The 26187-nt window shown below is 29.6% G+C and overlaps 1 protein-coding gene across 3 annotated transcripts in view; it reads left to right on the top strand.

Moving 5' to 3' along the window:
• Positions 1–3494: 3494 nt before the first annotated feature.
• The window catches only part of LOC107441760 (uncharacterized), a 28708-nt gene continuing 6015 nt past the window's right edge, over positions 3495–26187 (top strand). Inside the window, exons 1-7 of one of the 3 annotated variants that reach the window (XM_016055127.4) lie at positions 3495–3703; positions 6236–6538; positions 12622–12966; positions 14800–15260; positions 17618–17847; positions 21268–21505; positions 24222–24647. In XM_016055127.4, coding sequence (XP_015910613.3) covers positions 6238–6538; positions 12622–12966; positions 14800–15260; positions 17618–17847; positions 21268–21505; positions 24222–24647 — 2001 coding nt within the window. In that variant the 5' untranslated portion in view covers positions 3495–3703; positions 6236–6237. The other 2 variants (XM_016055135.5, XM_087167332.1) reach the window with 2 other exon arrangements.

Genomic DNA, 26187 nt, shown 5'->3' with positions numbered 1-26187 from the left:
TTGGCACAGAAGATTCGCACATCAGGGAGTACAATATGTGAAACAGTACTTGCGCCAAAATGGTATAGACTTCATCGATGATGAACTCTTTTGTGAACCTTGCAGGTATGGTAAACAGTGCCGACGGACTTTCAAATCAAAACGATTTAAAACGAAGGAGTCAGGTGAGATCATACATGCAGATTTACTCGAATCGCCAGTTTTATCAAGAGGAGGAAAGAAGTACATGCTAGTGATCAAAGATGATTATTCCAAATTTCGAATTGTGGAATTTCTGAGACATAAAGATGAAGCTGTAGATAAGATTAAATCGTTTCTTACTCAGGCTAATAAGGACGGCATAAATGTGAAAGAACTGGTTACAGACGGCGGTCGTGAGTTCGACAATGCTAAGATGACAAGACTGACTGATGATGAAGGCATCAAGTTAAGAATCACTATGCCGTATACACCAGAACAAAATGGTGCAGTTGAGAGAGAAAACCGCACAATAATGGACTCAGTTCGTACTATGCTCAAAGATACAGGCCTACCGCAGTTTTTATGGGCAGAAGCAGCATCGACGGCTGTCTACATTCTTAATCGAACTGGACCAAGTAAAATCACAGGGAAATCTCCATTCGAAGTATGGTTCGGACGCAAGCCGAAAATCGACAAGTTTCGAATTTTTGGATCAACTGCTTTTGTACATGTACCGGATACCAATAGAAGTAAACTGGACGACAAGGCTGTTAAGGGATATTTGGTTGGATATTGTGATTATGATGGCTATCGTGTCTTCATACCATCAAAGAATGACACAATCAAGAGTGCCAATGTGGTGTTCAACGAGCAGCAGATAGGTCCCACTTCCTTGTCTTCAGAAACGATTTCTAGTGCCAGTACTAGTACATCAACTGGTATGCAGTTTGAAATTTCAGGCAGTTCTGACGGTACTGACTTGCAGGAGGAGGGTAAAAATCTTCGCAATGTAGAAGATGAACCATCACAGATGACGACGCATGGATTGCGTGACCGATCAACTATACGCCGCCCACCCAGATTTAACGACTATGAAGTCTACAGCAGCATCCTGAATTTGACAGAACCCCAATCATATGAAGAAGCTATGAAGTCTTCGATGCATGTCAACTGGAAACGAGCCATGGACGAAGAGATGGCTTCGCAAAACAAGCACGGTACGTGGAAACTTGTTGAACCACCTGAAGGAAGAAAGATTCTTGCAAATCGCTGGGTTTACAAAGTGAAGACTAACCCAGACGGCTCTATCGAAAGATTTAAGGCTCGATTAGTCGCGAAAGGATATACGCAGACGAAAGATATCGACTACGGGGAGACTTTTAGCCCAGTTAGTCGCTACGACACTATTCGAGCTCTAATTGCAACAGCAGCTAAGGAGAAATTAAAATTATTTCAAATTGACGTGGAGACAGCTTTCCTTTATGGTGATTTGACTGAAGATATATACATGTATCAACCCGAAGGATATGATGACGGAAGCGGACGTATATGCAGGATGATCCGACCTTTGTACGGTCTTAAACAAGCTGGTCGATGCTGGAATGCCAAGTTTACCGACGTGCTAAAGAAGCATGGTATGACCCAAAGCAAATCGGACCACTGCCTCTTCACTTGTAAAGATTCGGGACACAAGATGCTGATGGCGATTTATGTTGATGATGGTATTGTCGCTGTACAAGACGAAGCATCATTCCTCACCTTTATGAACGAACTTAAGCAACATTTCAACCTTAGAGTGACAACGTTAAATTGTTTTCTTGGTCTACAAGTTGAACAGTTGAAGGACGGTTCAACCTTTTTGCACCAAGAAGCATTTACAAAAAAGATGCTAGAGCGTTATGGGGATGCTACTAAGACATCACGCATTCCGGTGAAAAAGGCAAATCTGAAAGTTGAATATGAACTTCCGAATGCTGATGGGATGATAAAGATCAAGGAGGCAAATCCTCTTAGCAGTCACATTCCATACAGATCAGCAGTAGGTAGCTTACTTTATTTAGCGATGGGAACCCGACCTGACATTGCTTATGCAGTAAGTTTAGTATCTCGTAAATTGGACAATCCCACAGAAACTGATTGGGAAATTGTACAGACTACATTCAGGTACCTTCGTACTACCGTTGCACATGGCATTGTATATAGCAGTACAGATGATAGAAGCCTTATGTTGTTTAGTGATGCAGATAACAACAGTTGTGCTGAAACTCGGAGATCTCGCACAGGTGTGATATCTTTCTACGGTGGAGGTGCAATTACTTGGAGAAGTAAATTGCAGGAGGCTATATCTAATTCAACAACAGAAGCAGAGTTCATGGCAGCAGCGGATGCGACAAAAGACCTGATATGGTTAAAGCGCCTGTTTGCCGAGATAGCCAACGACGTCTCATTACCAATCCTCCAGATTGATAATCAAAGTACCATCAAGTACATCAAAAATCCGATGTTTCACTCTCGAACTAAGCACATCGATCAAAGATACAAGTTTGTTCAAGATGAGTTTTCGAAAGGACATTTTGAACTAGGCTACGTCAGAAGTGATGAGCAGCGAGCAGACATTCTGACGAAGGCACTTCCAGCACCTCAGTTTCATGCCCAAAAGACATTACTTGGTGTGACTGCAGTTCTTTGAGTGACAATATTGACTACTGACTGTTTTCATGCTCGAAGGAGGCTGTTATAAATCGAGCATGCTATCAGCGAGCCTCACGCTATTTTTGTTTATCTTGTAGAGTTGCACTTTCGTAATCTGGCAACTTCTATTTCTTGTATATTCCGAGTTTTTTTTTTTTTCTAATCGTTCTTTTCCTTTTTTATTTCTAAGTTCATATTAAATACTATTTAAAATAGCTGTCACCTTTATTTTGCTAATATTTACAACAGTTGCGATCGCGAATTATGTTTTCACTATACTATTTTTAATATTTCTTTAAATTATAATTTAGTGATCGAAATCACTAAATGAGCTTCCGATTTAATAAAAATCAACTCGGCGAGATGTTCACTTCGGTAAAATAATCGAGTTTGCGAAATGGTTCTAGACTTAAAAACTTTTTTCCACGCACATAATTAAATACATGTAATTATTAAGTATTTTTTCGATAAATGTTCACTTTAGTAATTATTAAGTGTTAAATAATTATTTAGAGCCTACTTACTATTCAGAGAGCCTCTGATACCTTGCCAGCGAATGTGTTGTTCCCGTGCACTAAACATGCTCCTTGCCTGAACTATTTGCCTAACTCAATTTTCTATATTTTAGATTTTTTTTAGCCAGAAATTCGTAGTCATATCATATTTCACAAAATAGAACATGGTTGATTTATATTCGGCTTGTTTCAATTTTGTAACATTCTTACGCACATTCAATCTGGCGCTGAATAAGTACAGCAATAATGTAACTTTTGGAATATACATAATTTATCTTACTTTTTTGTTACAAGAAGTGGCAACATCTTGCACTATTTGACGTCATTTATTATTTAATGGTGGTAAAAATATGGTTGAATCGGGTCGAGATTGTCGCATAAGTTTGAATGATAGTTTTTAATTTACAACAAAAGAATATAGCATTAAACATTTAATTTCTTCGCTGTAATTTCATAAAATTTAATATGAAATTCAATTAACATCCTTTTCCTTCTGGTGTTTTGTGCATAATGTAGAACAAAATAATTACATTTATGTAAGTAAAAATCCCGCAAACTAGCCTCGAAACTAGATAATTTCTCGGACAACTTTCTATACCTACTTGATTTAGTTCCGTTTTATCATTTCTGCTCGTATATTCCAGATTTCGAGTCTATAAATCCATTAGTTACAGTTTGTGGTATTATGAATGCTTAGAAAACACTTGAGCTCATCCGCCATTAGATAATCTATCTCAATTAATACAGATATTGTTGTGTTCATATTTGTTTACATTTTTGCTTTTCAATTGCTTATTAGAAACGTTGTTTTGATTCCTGTTAAGTTTACCATATATATATAGAATATATAAAGATAAATGCGTTTATCTTATATTTGTCTGAAGTTTAATAATATTGAATATTTATATATTATATAGTCAAAGTTCTGAATTTTTTTTTTAAAAATGACATCGTACAAATTGTCATCGGTGTTTGCAATCCATTTATTTATTTGCCACAGTTCTGATTTATTTCTTTTGCCGATGAGATAGCTTATTTTTTCATGATTTTGTAACACTTTTGTTAAAGTTGAGTAAGTGTATTTATAATATTTGTATTTCATTCATATAATGCATGTAATTGAAAAAAAATATTTTTAGAATAAATTTAAACTAGTTATTTTAATAAAAGAAACAAGATTTAAACAATAATTGTTTACTTAATTAATCCTTATCAAAAATGCTGATTCTAATACAGCATAATTGAACTCTATAGGTGACTATGTGTAAACAGTTTTTTGTATAGTAAGCAATTTCTTTTTAAATTTTAGTGCTGTTTAATGTTGATTGGATGTTTGGTTTTATAAAGTGTGCATTGTTTTATTTAAATTTACATATGAATTTCAAAACTTATATAAATTGCTCTTAATTAGTTTGTGGTATTATTTTGTTTAAACATAATAAATCTAGTGAAACTCTTGCCAAAATTTTGAATACAAGTTGAGTTTTAAGTTTATAAGCAAGTTGAGAATATTTTAATCAATTCATAAATCAATTGAAGTGATTTATATTTTTAACTTGAAATCAAACTTTTCCATTTGCTGTCTTGTTCACTAAAATATGTAATAGTTTTATATGAGCATATTCATGTATTTCGAGAAATGATAAAAAATAAATTCATTAATTTGAAAATCCTTCGGCAATTGTAGTTGGCATGGACAGGTATTGATATGAAAATATCTCCAGTCTATCAAAGCCATGAGGAAGAGATATCACACCCAACTTAATGCATTTATTCTTGTCATACCAAAACAGAACAGGTTTTTTTTTTCTTCGTGATTAAGATTTTATAAAATTTGTTACTGTTTTCTTTCCCATCTATTACATTTCTAAGTGACTTTCATTTACACCTGATTGCACCAAGAGATAATAAATTTTTACTAATTAACTTAAATCATTAACACATTAACTAAATCTCCCTTTTAACTATATTTTTCACAGTCAATGAATCTAAATTAAATACAATTGTTTTTGTGCTGCTGTCTTTGAAAACAAATGGCCATTAAGATTTGGAGAATTTCACATTCATTAATTGAAAAAACAATCACAAGGAATGTTGTGAAATCATAAATATGTAAATGTTTAAACTTCTTAAATTTGGTTTATTTTAGTTTAACCTCTTAGAGACGGGCAAGTCATACATGCATTCTCAGGGTGGGGACAATCAGGGTGAAAAAAATATGTAACTGGTCGGCAAAATGTTTCTATTGCAGTTTATTTGGGGCTGAAGTAATAATAGTTTGATTTACTAAATATATCACTACTTAATTCAAAATAAAAATTATATGGTTACATTTTGAACTAGCATTAATAAGATATATTAGAATTAAAGTGAAAGCAAAAACAATAAATTATAAAAAATAGCCTTGTACAAACTTAAGCTACCACTTTTTATTTTTTTTCCATTCTGTTTCTGGTTCCATACAAATGCATTTATGACTCGCCCATCCCGAAAATATTAAAGTGCTAGTTATATTTCATTTATATCCTAGACTATAAGTTTCCGATCAATAGTTAAAACAGGGGTCTGTCTAGGTTTTTCTGAAAGGTACCTATTTTGTGAAAATTTTGACATAATTTGTGAAAAATTAAAAATTATATTAAAAAGTCAACACAAAAACATGGTAAAAATATAGATTTATCGTTTCTTAAGGGATACAAAAATAAAATTTTAAGAAAAAGTATTTTGTGAAACTACCGTTTTTCCAAAGTTGAATTTGTGAAACTACCGTTTTACCTAAAATTGAATTTGTGAAGGTACCGCTAAACGGTAGTAAATTCGGCCTGGACAGATCCCTGTAAAATAATGAAAATAAAAGTTTATGTTAACTCAAAATAAACAATCAGCAGTCATTCAAAGCTGTTAGTATAAATCCCAAGGTATTTCAAGATTTAAGAGATTAATTAAAAAAATTTAATTTATAAAATCAGGAAATGAAAATATTAAATATTATCTTCTAAATTTGTGATTACTTAAAAAGGAAATTTAAATTCACGAGTCATGTACCACATTTTTCTTTTCTTTTTCAGAAATGGTGAAAGTATTGAAAATTCCAATCAACATGGAGAACATGGAAACGGATATTTCTCTTCCACAGTCTGTTGAATTTGTTGATGCAATGTGTTTAGAAAAAAGCATCATTTTGTCTGATGGGTGCACAACAGCAACCATCACCACTGTTGATGGGCAAGCTTTACCTGTTACATTCATTGTTTCTCAACCATTACAAGATAGTCCAAATGATACTCAATCAGTTCAAGATCTCATCAATACAAGCGGTGTAAGCATTGTTTGTGAGCAAAATGACGACTTAAAGCTAAATAATGCCAAAGGTATATATAATTTCATATTTTTTTAAAGCTAAATAATTATGTATTTGTTAAATAATGTTAGCTATAAATACTATTATCAGGTATAATATTCTTCCTCAGGACCTGTGATTTTTCCCCCCCCCCTGATATTTATTTTAGTAATGTAAGATTTTCTTTTTTGATATTATTTATTTTGTCAAAAGATAATGTCATTGTGTTTTATTTCAAATTATGTTTTTTTTCTTCTTTTTCTGGAGGGTATGCAGTTCAATTCAAACCAGAAAAAGTTCAGGCTGTGTTGTTTTTGTGCCTTTGTTTATTAATACATTTTGTTACTATATTACAGTAATTTTCGGCAAAAAGGCCACATTGTCATGCATGCAGCATCTGCGAAACACATAAAATCTTTGATTATCATCTCATGGGTTGCACTGCTCTACACACTACATTTCCTATTTAAGCCACATTAGATTTTAACCATTATAAATGAGAAATCTGGTTTTTTTAAGCAAAAAAGTGAAAGAAACATTTACAAGCGAACTCATAAATTTTATAAAGTAAAATGCTGGAGCTCAAAATCCCACGTACAACTTAAGAAGCACTAATGTCACGATGCTAAAAGAAAATCTAAACTGCTAACTGGCTGCAGTTGAAGGGATAAAAATGGCAGCTAGTTGCAATGCGTTACACTGGCTAACGTGATACTGGCTAACTTCATGCATAAGAACAGTAACATGGTGCGTAACCTTTTTGAAAAGTGCTTAAAGGTCCTACGTTTAAATTTTTGTTTTTTAAAATCCCTTAAAGGCTCTTTTTTTATGGGATGTTTTTAAAAAGTGCTTAATTTTCTCCTTTCAAAAATGAGATTTTTTTTACCATATCGATTTTTGCCACATATTATGCAAAAGCATGATTTTGACGTTCTATAGATAATTTATTCAAGCAATGCATTTTGATGTTCCGTCTATCCCTAGCGTATGAAAATGCTAATCATTTTACATGTTTAATGAAGTACCTGCGGATCGGCATATGCGTATACTGAGCTGGGTTCAGTGAGAGTCTTGCACTCTCGTGTGCAACTCTGCTGCATTTTGCAAAATATTCTCAATTTCAGACTTCATTTTCCGTCCTCTAAAATGGAACTGATAAATCTCTCAATCTTTTTATAGTGGCTAATATAATCGAGAAAAGAGTTCCTTGTCAGAAACTAGTTATTTTATCATGATCATGTAAAGTCTTTGAAAATTATTTTGCATTTTGTTAATGTAAATAGTGCTTAAATTTTTTTTTAAGTGCTTAAAACCTACTTGAAAGGTGCTTATTTTTTATTGAAAGATTTGACTATGCACCCTGACCAAAATTATTTCCTTCTCTTTCTATTTTCTGAACTAAAGTGGTTCGCCCACCCATCTACTCCTAAGGAAAAATAAGGGTAGTTGAAGCAAAATAAAATGCACTGATCATATGGTTTTGTTGACCCCATCAATAAGAACAGTTAGATTATTTTTCTTTTTGTCTCTACTCCACAAATGTACTTCTTTCACCTGCAGATGTGTGTTTGAATTTCCAATTGAGCCTCTTGTCTTTTACTGATTGTGTGATTTTTTTCTTTTTTGCTTCACTGTATTCTGTAAACTCAGAACACATTTCTGAATCCCCAGAATACAAATAGACTTTTAAATATTCTCAAGTTGTAAGTTGGATTTTGTTTTACATTCGTAGTTGCATTTCAGTGATTTCTGATTGTGTGATTTTTTTCTTTTTTGCTTCACTGTATTCTATATCTTTTTCTTTTTTGCACCACTGTATATCCCCAGAATACAAATAGACTTTAAAATATTCTCAAGTTGTAAGTTGGATTTTGTTTCACATTCGTAGTTGCATTTCAGTGATTTTTGATTGTGTGATTTTTTTCTTTTTTGCTTCACTGTATTCTATATCTTTTTCTTTTTTGCACCACTGTATATCCCCAGAATACAAATAGACTTTAAAATATTCTCAAGTTGTAAGTTGGATTTTGTTTCACATTCGTAGTTGCATTTCAGTGATTTCTGATTGTGTGATTTTTTTCTTTTTTGCTTCACTGTATTCTGTAAACTCAGAACACATTTCTGAATCCCCAGAATACAAATAGACTTTTAAATATTCTCAAGTTGTAAGTTGGATTTTGTTTCACATTCGTAGTTGCCGTCGTGCAGTCCATTATCAATCTATGCTTACCTCCCATATTTTAATAAGAAAAATATTAGTTATGAATTAAAAAAATATACAGGGGTCTGTTTAGAAGAAATTTGGGTCCATTAACAGACCCTTCACAAAATATCTTTTCATAAAAACGGACACTTCACAAAATATTTTAACTTAAAAACGGATCCTTCACAAAATGATTTTTCTTTTAATCGGAAACTTCACAAATTTGCTTATCTTCATTATTGTTTTGTTAATCGAATAAATCCTTCCCTGGGCAGAAAACAAGAAAGATGGATGTAAACGAATTAAGTTTTGTCTTCAACAGACGATTCTTCCATTATTCGTCCGAAATGAATATTCTGCTTTCAGCAGTATAGGCTAAATACGAAATATTTGCATGTTGCATCTCTAATTTAGAAGCAGCAATTGCAGTTTATTTTTGGAAATTTAAGTTTTTTTTTTATAATTTTACAGTGCCAAGCATAATCTTGTATTTCATTACAATTTAAAAACTCCTTGAAAAAGTTTTTTGCAATAATTGATTGCCCTATTTGCACAAATTGATAAAAACGGACCCTGGCTGAAAGAATGTAAGTAATTTTTTCACAATTTCACTAAAAACGGACCTTTCACAAAATGTCTGGACAGACCCCTGATATACCATTTTCTGGGCTAATTGATATTGGTCGCTATTTTAGAACATTTTTTGTAAATATTTATTTTTGATTAAATCGGCATTGATAGTGGAATTCTTGTGCAAAGCCTGCGATAGAGAAAATGAAATAACTTTAACATTTATATAGAGTTAATCCGCAGCGTATATAGCAGAATTATTCTAGTCTATTAAATATTGTTAACTTTGAGTTATTTAAAAATTAAATTCGCAGTCTAGAAACATCGGTAGCCACACTATTGCGTTTCCAGGTTTTTTTAAGATTTACTTATTCTTAAAATATTTTATATTCAAAACTGAATTATGGTTGACCACTAAAATGTTATTCCTTGCCAAATTTAAAATTTACTTATTATAACTGGTGAAATTTAAAGACTAATTGAGAGAAGAATGATAAGATTTAAAATTTCATTCTCAGAAAATAGAATTTGTACAAAACAAAAGGAAAGAAGCTGAAGAAAAGAAATAAACTTAACAGAATTTAAGTTATAGAGATTGTATCTTCTAAATCAGTGGTTACCAACAGGCGGCCCCGCGAAGTCTTTTTTTGTGGCCCGCGAACTAAAATATATTAGTTGTAATTTTTTGCGGACAATTTTAGTAAAAAATCTATATGGGTTTAAAATACTTTTCTTTCGTTAAAAATAAACCTAATTTTTTCGTTTCTGAGAAATTTAACATGCCCACGGCGGAATTTTTTTTTTCTCTCGGGTTTTGCATCTAAGAAAATTATTATTGAAATACAGAAATAATTGTGTATATTGCTTAATAATCTATATTATCTATATAACAATCGTTTCTGTGAAATTTAACATACCAATGACGTAAAATGTTTTCTTCTCAGGTTTTGCTTCCAAGAAAATATTTATTGAAATACAAAAATAATCGTGTATGTTGCTTAATAATCTGCTTCTAATTTTAATTTGCAATTAAATACTTTTGTTTTGTTCTACTTGATAAAAATCTGACAGTAATATTTAATGTTCCTTCTAACATAAAAAAGAGTCCTATATAAAATTTGTATAAAGTTCCGGCTCATCATTTGACTGGTGTTTTTAATTGTGGCCCTGGCCTCATGTAAGTTGGAAACCCCTGTTCTAAATAATAACAATTTTTAGGCCCAAAAGAAACATAATCTTTTGAAGGTTGACTCTGAAGCTGGAAAATATTCTACAAAAGTTAAATCTAAGTGCAAATGGCATTTAGCTTATATCTCATTCGAGAGACGCAAGGTAGGAATTCGAAACATTTTATTAGACAAACAAATTGTTGCAAAGGAACAAAAAAGCAGATGATTACTGTCTTTTTGTTTGTTTGGAAGCAAACTATTTATATGCACAAGCAAATATTTATATGTATATTATATTGCAAGCAAAAATGAGGAAATATTTAAATTTGAACTAGGGTGACCTGGGGTAATTCCTGATCAAAAAATGCAAACATCTATTTTGTGAAAAAACTATTCAAAATAGAATTTTAATATTTGCTGGAAGTTTGAGGCTATATGAGATGAGTCCAATGCCACCTTCTTTTGTTTGAAAATCTAATTAGAATTTAAAAGATTTTAAATTTTTAGTGATCAGGAATTACCCCTGGTCTTGATCATTTCTGGGGTAATTCCTGATCACTTCTGGGGTAATTACTGATCACCAGTTTTTATTGTAAAGGGGCTGTTTAAAAATAATTATATAATGGTAATTAACAAATAAGACATCAAGATCAAACAAATAAACCGAAAAGATATTTTTAAGCAGCTAATAAAATGATTTATTTAAAAGCAAGAAGAATGATTAACATTTTAAATTTTAAAAAATCTTTGCATCGTGCCATATATTTTAGGCAATCAGCCAACTCATTCTCATGTTCTTCTGAAATATAAGAGAGTTTTTTCATGGGTTACTTTTGCTGGATTTTTTAACTTCATTAAAGGAAAGTGTAAAGTTAAGTAAGGTATGTCAACAGCTCTGGCAGCAGCTCTCACACTGAAATTTTCATTTTCAATCATTAAAAGAAATTCATTAATTTTGTTTTATAGAAACTTAGTATCCTTTTTAGGCTTATAATTTCTCACCATATTTATACTAGGCTAATTTAAAAATTATTCTAACGATGTACACACATAAAATTAAGATAGAAGCAAGGTAAGATAAGCCAGAAATGGTGCAAATCAGAATACAGTCTTGTATACAGTTAAAAACAAATTTTGTGATGACAGTTAAAATATATTTTATAGTTGTTCCACTTAATAAATATGAACTGTTATTTAAGAAAAGTCAATTAGGTATTTATAAGCTATTTTATATACTATTTATAAGAAGAAATGACTATGATCAGGAATTACCCCAGTGATCAATAATTACCCCATCTGTAGGGGGCAACATTTGATATAGTTTCCTATAATCAATTATAATGTTTACAGTAGATGTGAAATAATTAAGCAAAAGCCTACACTATTTTTATATCAAAGAAAAAGAAAGTGACTCAAAATATTTATTATTAAGAGAAGGAGGGAGATCTTTGTAGAAATGTGCACATTTTGAAACCCATCTTTGAAATGGAAAATACAGAAAGCAGTTTAAAAGATCCTTATTTTGTAAGATTAAACAAAAAATTATTCTTAAGTAAATGCAGTTATACTTTAGTAAAGTGTACAAGCATTCTTGTCCATGTCTTAAATTTAAAAAAAAATAATTTTTTTAAAATAAAACTTAGGTGATCATTATTTACCCCAGAAACGGAGTGATCGTGAATTACCCCGGGTCACCCTACTTTCAAATTTATTTTCAAATTTGGCTAAAATGATCCAACAAGATAATATGCAAGTACCCCTTTAAGTTTGACAACTACAAAAATGTTATAACAAGTGGGAAGCTGAAAGTCTTCTTTCTCAAAAATGTTGTGAATTGTCATTTTATAAAAAAACTATAAGCTTTCAACCAGAAATTGAAATCAATTTTAAAAATTTGAAGGTTAATCATAGAATGGCTTTTACACTTTTTGTTTTTAATTTAATAATTTTGAGTTTAGCTTAAATTATACACTATAAATTTCTTTTGTAGTAAATTGTCAAATAATAGATAATAAAAAAAGCAGAGAAGTCAAAAGTAAAGATTCTTTTCAGATTTCATCAGATTTTATTGGGAGTTGTATTATTTTCATTTATTAAAACATTTGTAAATTTTTTAATGTTGTTCATGAGAATATTAATTTAATTAATAATTTTTTTGCCTTATTTTTATAGATGATCCATCTTCAGTTTATGCTGTTCATTTTCCAACGGATGATAAGTCGGTAGATCAGAGTTTCCTCCGAGCTCAAGAAAATAGTATTTTGTGTGAAAATAAATCTGGTGTTATGGTGGATAATTCTTTCACATCAGATTTGCTGACAAATCAGGAAAGTGATGCTGATCTGTTAACTCCCATCCCTCGACTCGAAGATTTCATGGACGTCGTAACAACTTATAAGTGTAAATTCTGTCGCTTTTCGTGTCCTTGGAAGGCTGGATTGATGTCGCACATTAGGTGTTGCCATATTAATGAAAAACAGAACATTGTTACTGTGAAAGCAGAGAAGAATCCCAATGGTAATACAATTCTTTTTGTATTTGTGTAAATGAATTTTTACTAAAACTTATTCTCCGGTCTTATGGCCATGCTAAATAATAATTTATTTCTCATTCAATATTTTTATTGATTTCATTTTTTTCATCATTTATCTAGAGCAGCTAACCCTTTCTGGTCTCATTTTGAGTAGACTATTATCAACAGTGTAGGGTGTTTCTAAATGTATGTGAACATTATGTCTTACTATTATCAAACTACTAATTTAAATCAAGGGTATAAACAAAAAGATATAGCATTCATTACCCTTCCTATACAGGAGGCGTAGCCTTTTTAAAAGGTGCTTATTTTTGAATTTCATTTTTTAAAAACCCTTATAGGTGCTTTTTCATTGGGTGTTTTTAAAAAGTGCTTAATCTTTCCTTTTTCAAAATAAGATTTTTTACCATGTTGATTTTTGCTACGAATTATGCTAAAAGCCTCAGTTCACATTGTTCTATCCAACGTTTTCTCAATTAATTCAAATCCGATCTATTTGGGCTTATTGTCAGTCCGAAGCGTATGAAAACGCCATTTGTTTTACACGATTCAAAATTTCATGATTTTTGACAATTGTCAAAAACAATGCCATAATTTTATTTGACATGACGGTTAAAACAAAATAAACCTCCATTTGTCAAAAACTTTCCAACCTTGTCTAATTATATATTTTTTTAAGTGCTTAAAATTATTTTTTGAGTGCTTAAAAGTTGCTTATTTTTTGTTGAATAATTTGGCTACGCACCCTGCTATAGAGTTATCAAAGTTAGCATATAAATTTTAATTTTATTTAAATAAAATTTGCGTGAGCATTTGTTTTCATATGTGCTTACATATTACATATTTTTAATTGTGTTTGATATTAATCCTTTTGCTGAAATATTTTTGATCCATCTAGTATAAAATATATAAATTTTACATTTTTTTTCCATTGTGAGTTTAAAAAAAACATGCACACTTGATTGCAGAGTTTTATACTTAATCTGATTCTTTTGATTTTCACGTTAAAAAAATATTTTGTCCTTATTTTTTCTGATTTTTAGCTCTTAGTACTAGTATTCTTGATTTTTGTGGGCATTCAGAAAATCTCATTTTCTATGTATTTAGATGTTGATTTTAAATCAAATGATATGAATCAAAAGATTTAGATTTTTGATCCAGCATCTTTTTATTTTAATTAATAATGTTAATAGAAATCGCAGAATTCAATAGTTTAAACTGAGAAGTCATCTGTTATTTATATACATAGAGGAAGTTTATGATCTTACCCGAAAAATTTGTTGATTCAGATCTTTCGGGTATATACGGTCCGTAAAGCGTAATTCAATTAACAATTTGCAATGCAATATCAAATTTTTATGGTGATTAATTCAGAGGTCAAATGCTTATTTATTAATTTCAGCAAACGAACTAGCAAATCTTGTAGAGTGAAGTTTTGTTGTTTCACAATTATTGTTTTGACCCTTTTTCTGATTTTAAAAATAATCAATCCCAATCAATAATACAGTATAATAAATTTGCCTTTATTAAAGTAAATAAAACTTAATTTTGCAAAATATTAAGAACATTAATTTTTCGTTTTAAGGTCAATTTTGATAGACTTTCTCTCTCTCTCTCACTTTTTTTCATTTTGTTGCATTTTTTATCTGAGAATTTTTAGATCGTTGACACCCTGACTATTGTTATAAACATAGAAGAAATTTATGCGTTAAACATTAAGAATATTTTCACAAAAATATGTGTTAATTGACTTATTCTTTAGTTTAATCCAGTCTTTTAAATTTTATACTTTTTGTTAAAATAATTCTATTTTACAGTTGAAGAAAACTCATTGAATTTAGCAACCTCTTCAAACTGTGCATACAATCCAGTGGAAAAAACTTCCGAGCTTGTTCAGTCAAAACCCTGCATCGCTTCTCAAGATCAAAGTTTCAATATGCAAACAGAGAACTGCAATTTCACGGAAAAAGTTAATCAATGTAATCAGGACTTTGTGGAAATAAGTAGCTGTGCTCTTCCACAATCGGAGAATCCTAGTGTTGAACTGGATGTAAGAAAAATAGGTTCTCCTGAAACAAGCAATTCACTGACTGATAAGTTTAAGAAGGATTGTTCTGATAAAGAAGATTCAAATCCATTTTTTGAAAATTCCGAGATTGACACTGATAATGAAAATTCAAGCTCTCTTGATTCACCTGTTGAAAGGCATATTTTTCTTTGTGGTCAGTGCAGTGAGGGTTTTGCATCTCTTGATGAATGTAAACAACATATGGTTGAAGTATGACTGCATTTCAATTTTCTATTTGTTCTCAAAAGTTTATATATATTTTACAGATATTTATAATTTAGAAATTCAATCATGAACTCTTTCATTACTAATTTCAGTAATGAAAGCCTGGTGCGTAGCGTTTTTAAAAAGTGCTTAAAGGTGCTTATTTTTGGTTTTCGTTTTTTAAAAGCCCTTAAAGGTGCTTTTTCATTGGGTGTTTTTGAAAAGTGCTTAAATTTCCCTTTCTGAAAAAAATTTTTTTTTTTTCTTCTTTACCACGTCGATTTTTTCCATGTATTATGCGAAAGCTTCCTTTTCACATTTTTCTATTCAACGTTTTCACAATTCATTCATCCACAATGTATTTCGGCATGCCGTCTGTTCATAGTGTATGAAAGGGCCAATCATTTTATGTGTCTGATGAAATACTTGCGAGTTCGTATGTGCATCTACTCAGCAGAGTTCGATGAGATTATTGCACTCTCATGTGCAACTCTGCTGCATTTTGCAAGATAGTTTCAATTTCAGACTTCATTTTCCACCCTCTGATATCAAACCAAACTGAAAATTCTCTTGATCATTTTATAATAGCTAATATAATCAAGAAAAGAGTTCTTTGTCATAAACTAGTTATTTTATCATGATCATGTATAGTCTTTGAAAATTATTTTACATTTTGTTAATGTATATAGTGCTTGAAAATATTTTTTGAGTGCTTGAAAAGTTATATTTTGTTGAAAGATTTGGCTATGCACCATGTTTAAATATAAAGGAAGAAATCCACCTTAATACTTATTGAAAATTCATCCTTTTTTTTTTTTTGCAAAGTGCGAAATTTTTTAGTTATTCAATGAGAGTGTAGGATATATAAGCAGTTTGAAGTTTGATTGTAATACTCTTAAATTTATGAAATAATTATACTGCTTTTTTATAACTTATCAAATTTATGAAGTGTTAAGTTATTTTTCTATTATATCTACTCTTTTAAATATAATATTTCAAAACTACAAGATTATATGTATATCAGGAGCATAAAACGGAAAACTGCGAGGAATACCTTATAATTTCTAGCTTGCTTTTGGGAGGAGTAAGTTATCTATGACAAACAAGATTTATTAAATATTATGACCCGTATATAAATAAGTCTGTTTCTTATTTTAAAAAAAAAGAAGAAGAAAAAAGTGAATTGCTGTGAATAGTTTATGATTATGATTGGTAAATGCTTTATAATTCTACTTTCACTTTAATTTTAAAAATCATGACTGGAAAAGCTTTTGCATGCAAAATATGCATTAAAACTATTAATATGCCTAGTTAGTCGTATATATCTTACTGCTTCTAAAAAAACAGGTTAATGATGGAATGGTTTTACTGCCAATTTTTTCTCTTTTTCTGTTTACCTTTCAAGACTGTTATATTCAGGTATTAAATTATATTAAGTAGTAACTGAAAATAAAAAAAACTTTCTAATTTTGCAGAATTTAAAACAAGTTTTAAACACCTAACATACACATAAATTTTTCGATTGCTATTTTGTGGGGTTTAACGAAAAATCCTTGACATTTCTTTTTGAATTCTTTTTAATTTTGTAGAATTCCTTAAAGAATATTGTGTTAAAAATATCTTTGCAAGTGCTTTGTTAAAAAAGTGGTAATTTCTTAAAGTTCATAACTATATCCAAGTATTGCATTATCATATTTTTATAATTTATATTATGACAATTTGATTTGATACTACACATACTTTTTGATCTTAAATGGATATTTCTCTGAATAGTTTTGTATTTTGTAAATTAAAACTATACCTAATAGTTTTTAATTATAATTATATATTATTAATTTTAATGGGACAAAATTACTATTTAGTGATTTTTTTTAGTAATTGAAACATGACTTTAAATTATTATTTAACAGAAGGAAAGTAGTATGGAACTTTTCTTTATTAATCTCTAGTTTTTATAACGATAAATAGATGTTTATATTTGCTACATTATGTGAAGTGAAGTATAATAGCAATTTGGAGAATTGAGGTTTAAATAAAAGAATAAATAAGATGTAATACTATAAGACTAATACAGCAAGATTACAAAACTTAAGTAAAATTATGATATAAGTGGCTTTATGGCTGATCTTTTCCCATTTTTTAATGTAAAATTTGCAATTAAAACTTACATGTTTGTATACTGTTTTTTTTTCTAATTTTGTTATTATTTTAAAATCATCGGATACTTAATGTATCATATGATAGGAAATGATATGATACTAATATAGGTAAATAATGAAACTATTTTAAATAATTGATTCATTATTTAGCTACCGTTTTTTTATTATTTGCAATATTCATATGTTTTTCCTTATTTTTTATAGGATCATGATTTGAAGCTTGAACAAAACGATATAAAACCCTTGAAGAAAAGAGGGCGTCCCAGAAAGCAGCATTTACCTAAAGAAACTAATGATCCACCACCTCCCGCTCTTGCCAATGAGAATGCTCCTAAAGAAAGGAAACGACAATCTCGACCTCCAAGAATCCTAGTAAAAGACTTTGAATGTGGCATTAAAAAGAAAGCAAAGAAAGATACTCTAAAAACGTACAGGTAAAATGGCCAAACTCCATTATTATGAGCCAAACTCTATTATTATTAACTAGGAAATTTTTTATTAACTTCTTGAAATTATTTTGTTGAAGTTGTCAGTGAAAAATTGTCTGATTGTTCAAATTTCATTATCTTCAAAAGTGTTTTACAGTTTTTCTTACGGGATATGCGTAATCTATGCCAAAACCAAAGAGGAGACAGGAAAACTGAGTTATATAAGAAAATAAGGAAACATAAGCTCCCTATTATAATTTCTCCAATGCAAGTAGAAAAGAGACTGTTATAATCAAACTTTAAAAATATGCATTAAAAGTTCTTTTGCTTTCTTTGTAGGTAAATAGCTGTAAGAGAAAGCTAGAATAATTCTAAGTATCAAATAAATGAATGTATACTAAGTATACATTCATTTAATCAGTCCTAATTAAAAATTTTGATTGTTTGAATATCGGTCTCTTTTTGTTAAATTCTTTGTTTTGTTACAAAATTCTTTGCTTTGTTTATCAATAGATAAAATAATTATGAATGTGAATATTAATCGATGCAAGGTTATTGTTTTTATTTCTTAGCACGAAACAGAAGTTTATATAATTTAAAAGTATTAAAAGTCTATTGGGGTAAAACTCAAATTTCTGCTTACCATAGCAAATTAATCTACAGTTTTGTTTAAAATTTTATAATTAATTCTATATTCTAATTTTGACTATAAAATTCTTTTTTTTTTTTTTGCCAAACTTATTGTTAAGTAAAGTTTTGTAAAGTTAATGCCTAATAATAAAAGTTTTGTATTCTTTATTTTAATTGCAAATTTTGGCTGGAAACTGTTAATATAGAGCTTTTTAAATAAGTAAATATAACTTATTTATTGTTCAATAATTGCAAAATGATTAAGTTACATACTATTTTCAATTTTTTTCTTCATAAAAATGCTATGTATTAATGTAATAGGACAGGATTACTTTATATGATTCAGGAATTCCACTTATAGTTTAAGTCTTAATTTAGAATAATAATAGAAATTAAGACATAATATTAGTTGAAAATAATATTAAGAAGGTTTATAAATAACTATTGAAAAGTAAATATCTATAAAAATTGAATAAATAATTTATAGGTCGAATAAACTTTTCAATGTTTTTTACCAAAAAAACTTCCTTTTTTACACATTTTTCTTTAATATGCAAAAAAATTGTAAATCTCAATTTCTTTCTGTACTTAATTTGAATATTAAATCCTTTTTATATTTAACTGTACATCACTAAAAAGAATTTTAAAAATCTAATTCAATTTTAATATCATAAAAAATAGGATATTTAATAGTTTCATAGATATGATTATTTATATACAGTTAAACCTCTCGGGAATGGCCACTCTCTGTTCCACAGTAAAATGGTCGTTGATGGAGGTTGTTCGTTCTTATAGGCTACCTCATTAACATAAAAATTGTTATTGAGGGTGCATAATTTTTTGCAAACGATTTTAATTTTAGTCAGTGAACACATCTTGGTGCGAAAATGCCTCCTCTGTTCACGTTATGAAAAGGCAGATCTAAGAATAAAATTTAGTGTCTATAAAAATTATCCCAGCTGATATAATTACGTGTAAAAACAAATTTACCAATTATGAATGAAAGCTGTTTTAAATAAATAATGATGTTTTTTGTTATAGTTTGCATTTAATTTTATTTCGTAAAAATTAGTTAGCTTTAAAAGATGTGAAGAGGTTTGTTTGTTTGAGATTCTTGTTTTTTCTGAAGATTGTTATAATTTCCTTTAATGGGGTAGTCTAAGTATATTTATCGTCATTTTAATTTTTTTATGTGTATTAACTTCTAAAGCAAATGTTATTTTCTCATTCCCTAATTGTGTGAAAATGACACTTTTTGAGGGATTGATTCTGTTTTTAAAGGCTAATTAAAAAAAAAAATTTTTTTCAATTTTAAATTTTTTAAAAGAATTAAGAATTGTCAAATACTTAATAATCATTAAAAATATTATTCCCACACTAACTTGAACGTATCCCACACCAAATCCTGTCTCTTATTGTAATGAATTATTTCTGACAAAGTTCTTTCCCTTGTTTTCACTACCTGAAAATAGCTTTGTTATTTGTAGAGAACCACCCATCTGCTCTACATTTTAAGTATCACATTTAATTTATCATCACATATCTTTGATGAGAAAATACTAACTTTGTTTTGAAGAGAAAAAAACTTAATATTTTCATCAATTTTATTGCAGATTCAAGAATGTTGACATATACATAAAGTATGATTTTGTTTCCTCTGTAATTTTGACATTACTTAAATATAAACAAAGCTTTTGAAAAGTTTATTTCATTATATTGTTAGATTAATCAACTCAGATTTACCATATTGTATTGTGATTATCTTTTGCAATAGATAATTGTATTTTGTTGACCATTCTCATTATTCTAACATTTTAAAGTTTTTTCTATTTAGAATCTTTTATAAATAAGTTTTCTAAAATTCATATTTAATGTCTTAATATGCTTTAGTTCATTGGGTTTATAAAGTCATTAATTGAGGCACTTATCAACAGTTCAACAATTGAAATCTCTTTCAAAAACCTTATTTTTTATGAGCTATTTTGTGGAAGAGCCCCAATCAAGAAGCCAAAGAGTCACTGTTGGCTCATAAGCCACAGTTTTCCAACCACTGCTTTAGTTAAAAGTGTTATTTTACATTTTTGTGTAGTTATTTAAAATTGTATGTTTTGTGAGTACTTTTCTCGGAGTAAATATGTAATTCTAAATAAACTTTAGTATGAATTAGATATTTTTGTTAAACAATAACAACTATTTATTTCAATGATCCAATTCTTTACTTCGATCTATTCTGGGTATAAAATTTTTACTTGTATGCAGGTCTTCATGGTCATTTATATGGATTGACCAATGAGAATCACCAAACAACATAGCAAAAGAAAACTCGCCAGACTTTGCATGTTCCGGAGATTTGATGCAACTCCATTAACATTGTCGTAATAGGGGGGCAATTTATGTATGGTATTTGTTCAAATTGATTGCATAAATTTGTGATCAAAATCATGGTAAATCAAATTGTAAATTATAAAATTTACTAGCGTTCAAGTATTTAAGTAAAATTTCTTGTCTGAACTGAAGAAAATGGCATGTACTCATTAGCTATTGAAATTTCAATTTAATAATGTATTGTACTCTTTATGCTTATTATGGTTTTGTTTTATGGTTTATTTACATGCTTAAATGTTATTGTTTAATAAGAGAATTACTAATCAAGAATCAACTGTTAATGTAGCTTTACAGCTTTAAATTACACATAATTTATTTCAAGTTTTTAAAAAAAGTTTTTTTTTATATAATTGTATTTTGAAATTAAAGTTTTTCCTTTTTTTTTCTCTCTCCATTTTAAATTTCTTCCAGGTGTACAAGAACTGGTTGTGCATGTAAATTTTCATCTGAAGCATTTTTGTTGTATCATTATGCATCTCACTCGGATATTGATAAAACTTTTGTTTGTCAAGTTTGCAATGAAGGATTTGAACTCTGGCGAATACTTGTGATGCATCTGTGGAAAGAGCATTCTATTGACATTGATTTGTTTTCTTGTTCTGATTGCAGCTACAAAACATTCAGTTTATTTAAACTTAATAACCATAGGGTAAGTCTATTTGAAATCATATTTGCTGACTTAAAAATGTTTTATGTTGATAATATGGAAATAAACTATTCAATGAAGGAACCTAAAAATGCCCACAAAAAGTTTTTTTTTCCCTTTTTAATAGCAGCAATTTTAAAAGTTCCATTTAGATCATGAAATAATCACATGATTTTAAGATATTTTGGATGAAAATTAACCAATTTTAATTTTGTAATTAAATTATGCCGAATATTTACTGTAAAATGGCTAATTTTTCTTTTGGAATTGCTGCTATTTTTTAAATAATCTAAATTTTTAACTGTTTTGTTTGTGCATTAGTGGCAAAATTTTTACCAAAGTCAATAAATTTTTGGATACAAAAAAGACATTTCTAATTATATTCAAGAAATTCAGTACGTTTTCAGTTGCTGTTATTCATTTATCGGTTCATGTAAAAAAACTGAAATTATTAATTTGCTTTTTAATGCACATTTACATTTTTCATGTAAATGTGTATTAAAAAGTTAAAGTAAAATTCATAATACAAATTTTTTAATGCACTAGCTTTTTTTAGTTTGTTCAAGGGAAGAAAAAAAATTGTTGCAAAGCAACCTGTGTGCCTGTTTCTCAAACCATATATTTCTCATATCCTTTCCTTTCTTTGACGTTGTGCTATTCAATTCTAAATTTTTTTCCTTTTTTTTTATTTTTAAACCTTTTGTGTAATCTTTGCTTTATTTTTGAAACCATTATTTTTCTGCAATTATTGCTGTTTGTTTATTCATCTTTTTTATTTACGTACTATGAAAGAATATTTTACATCCTGAAGTAGAGTTTTTGTCCCTGCTGTCTTTGCATGTAAACCCCATGGTTAAGATCTTTTTTTGCTTAGTGATAAATTAATTGTTTCTTCAAAGATTGAATAATTCCCTTACAAATTTTATTCCCCCTTCCCCCAAATCTTCCTCTTTGCCATAACCATGGTGTATAGCATATTAAAAAGTGCTTAAAGGTGCTTATTTTCGATTTTCGTTTTTTAAAAGCCCTTAAAGGTGCTTTTTTTATTGTGTGTTTTTTAAAAGGGCTTGATATTCCCTTTTCGAAAAAGAGATTTTTTTTCTTTACTATGTTGATTTTCGGTTCGTATTATGCAAGGGCCTGGTTTTCACATTGTTCTATTCATGCTTTTACAATTCATTCAACCACAACCCATTTCAGTCTATTGTCGGTCCATAGCGTATGAAAGCGGCAATCATTTTACATGTCTTATGAAATACTTGCAAGACCGCATATGCGCTAATGAGTTGAGTTCTGTGATATTCTAGCACTGTCATGTGTAACTCTGCTGCATTTTGCTAGATATTCTCAATTTCAGGCTTCATTTTCCACCCTCAGTTTTCGAACCAAAAAATCTCTCTATCTTTTTATGGTGGCTAATAAAATCAAGAAAAGAGTTCTTTGTGAGAAACTAGTAATTTTATCATGATCATGTTAAGTCTTTGAAAATTATTTTGCATTTTGTCAATGTATATAGTGCTTAAATATTTTTTTTTAAGTGCTTGAAAAGTACATAAAAGGTGCTTATTTTTTGTTTAAAGATTTAACTACGCACCTTGATAATGTTTTAGAACTTTTCACCCCTCAATCACCTCATAAGAATTTAACAGTAAAAATAATCACTTATTCTTTCTTCATCTCAATTTTGTGACCATAAAATCATCAAAAGGTGGTTAATGCAGATGTGGGGTTCTTTCAGAAAATAGAGGAAAACGGGAATCATATTCGGACTCAGAAGGCCATTTTACATTGAATCATATGGAAGCAAAGTATTTCATTTGAAAGTTTAAATAATTTCATATGAAAAGTTGCTGAAACTAAATCTCTAAAAGCAATATCTGGATACACATAATATACACGAACGCTGTTTGCAGAAAGTATTTAATATTACTTCTATAAGCGTCTAAATTCTTATATCCTATCCTGCAATCAATTTTTGAAAATTTAGACACAACAGCAGAAAATTTTGTAAGTCAATAATTAGTTTTATATCTTCATAAAATTGTTAAATTTAAGGAAAAGTATGCTAGTGGTATAGTAATTATAGAGTTAAATAAAAATTTAATCAGTGTTTTAAAAAATCAGCAATTTATAAGCAATTTTATCAAAATTTGGTAGTGGTGATAAGTTTGAAACTAAATATATGAGTCAATAAATTGCTTGCAGCAAGTTTTTCAATTGAGATTTTATGTTCGCAGAAAATCTAGCAATGTCTATTTAACCAACATAATTTTAAATAGAAATAATTTATAATATTAATTTATAGAAACTAATAATAATAATTTATAGAAACTAAATCTATAAAGCATCTAGTAATCATTAACAACTGGGATATTTTTTCTACTAGGGACAAGGTTGCCTAGTTCATGGCTTAATTTACGTTTTGAAGAACAAAAGTGACTATTTCTTGTATTGTCAATTGAAAATATTAATTGTTAAAAGAGTTTTTATGAAATATATTTCAATGGTTAAGTTACTTTTGATTTAAGGTGTTAAATGTGATTTAATTTAAACTTTTGTTTCAACCCAAAATTTTCTAACCACGACAAGGGAGGGCTTGTTGGAACCAAGGACTAAATGTTTAGGAAATATTATACATTTGTCATATAATTTTACATAATTAATATTAGTAGTTGTTATAGTTACTTAATTGCTATTAATTGATCTTTTGATGTTTCAGAAAATACATAGTGATGAGAGGTCTTATGTATGTGAAACCTGTGGTAAAGGCTTTAAGCAAATAAGCCAACTTCGTAATCATGTAGTCATCCATCTAGATCGTAAAAGCATTACGGAGAAACGTTGGTATAGTGAGCAGCTCTGTGATATTTGTGGTCGCAAATTTTCAGATGCCAAATGTCTGCGTAAACATAAGCAAGCAGTACACAAAAAACTAAAGCCATATGTGTGTACATTTTGTGGACATTTGAGTGCAAGAAAGGCAATGCTCCAATTGCACATGAGGCAACATACAGGAGAAAAGCCTTTTGTTTGCGAGCACTGTGATTATCGCACTGGGGACCATAATTCATTAAGAAGGCATCGCATGAGGCATACCGGTGCAAAGCCTTACAAGTGTCCTCATTGTCCATATGCTTGTATTCAGGTTAGTTATGTTTTCAGATTTCTTTTGCGAATTTTGCTTCAAAACTAGTTAATGTGTTAAAACTTTAGTCATGTCTTAAAATTTGCACCCAAAAAAATTTTTTAATGTAATTTTAATTCAGTTACTTGAGTTTGAAGAGAAATTAATTTTCATTACAAGATCTGGAAAAGTTTTATTTTGTTCCTCTTTTTTTTTTTCTTTGCTAAAAATGTGTACAGATTTAGTGATATCTTTTAGTTACTGGTCCCTGGGACCATGGACTAAATAATCTTAATTTTTATCCCTGCTATTGAATTCCTGCATTATAAAATACAGTTGTGCTAGCTGGTGATCAATTTAGTAAAATTTTGATTGTGACAACATTTGTTTAGATTGAGGGAGAATTTTTAACGGTAAAAAAGGTTTGACAAGTAGGCATGAACTAAAAGGAGAGATTTTCACACAATCTAATTTGTGTGAAATAATTTTATGGATTTGTTAATATTTTTAAATAAGTGGTCAAACTTTTTGTTTCCCAAAATAACTTTCTACCTTCTGTTTTTATTTTTTGTGTACACATTTTACATGCATCGTAAATTATTTAAAATTTTATGCTAATATATTTATGACATTTAAATACAATGAAACTGTTTCTGATCCTTTTATCATTGCTTATATTTAAAATTTGCATTTTAAAATAAGATTTTATGTTATTGGAACTTACCTTTGGAAAATCTTTGCTAAGCTTCTTTGCTAAAAGAAATGTTAAACGTGAAATTTAAGAGTTTAAGAAATTAAGAATATTTGTTTGCTGAATAATACCTGGTTATATTTTGTATTTGTATATGCAGTCGAACCTTTTTTTAAAAACAAAAGCACTTAACACAAATTTTCCTAAATTTTGGAGAAAACTATTTCTTTATCAGGTTATGATGGAAAATAATAATGGCATAGTTTAATTCAAAAGTTAAAACTAACTTCACCATTTTAACATGAATTAAACATTTTCTTTCAATGGAAGTAAATTTCTCACCCTGACCTTTGTGGCAAATTCGCTTATTGTGCAACAAGTTAATTGCTTTTTCTTACCTGGACCAGTGCAATTTTTCTTGGAACAGAGGTGATGGGTTTGCTGTTAGTTTACATCAATCTACTTTTGGTGACATTACCAACTAAACATGTGAGGGATGTAATATTTCCATTGTCAAAATTTTCTGTGTTTTAAAATTTTTAATGTCTAAATCCTTTTGCAAATTTGAATAACCTTTTCAACTACAAGGGGTGATCAAATGAAAAAGGTACGAGACGACACGGTGGGTAGAAATGTAGACTTTATTCAAAATATACACCATAGGCCTGAGCACAACGATCCCCACTGATGAACAAGCCACAGGATTCCTTGTTCCCGGTATTCCTGTGGCCGTGACGAGCCCAGTCCTTCACAGCGTCCTTGAGTACATCGTCCGAGCCCTTCCCTTTCAGGTGTTTCTTCAGTGGTCAAAACACATGGAAATCGCAAGGCGACATGTTCGGACTGTAGGGCGGATGTTCCAAGGTCTCC

This window comes from Parasteatoda tepidariorum, chromosome 1 (genome assembly GCF_982258835.1).
Source record: "Parasteatoda tepidariorum strain Cologne lab strain chromosome 1, Ptep-v5.0, whole genome shotgun sequence".
NCBI lineage: Eukaryota > Metazoa > Arthropoda > Arachnida > Araneae > Theridiidae > Parasteatoda > Parasteatoda tepidariorum.
This window is presented reverse-complemented; position numbering and strand designations above follow the sequence as displayed.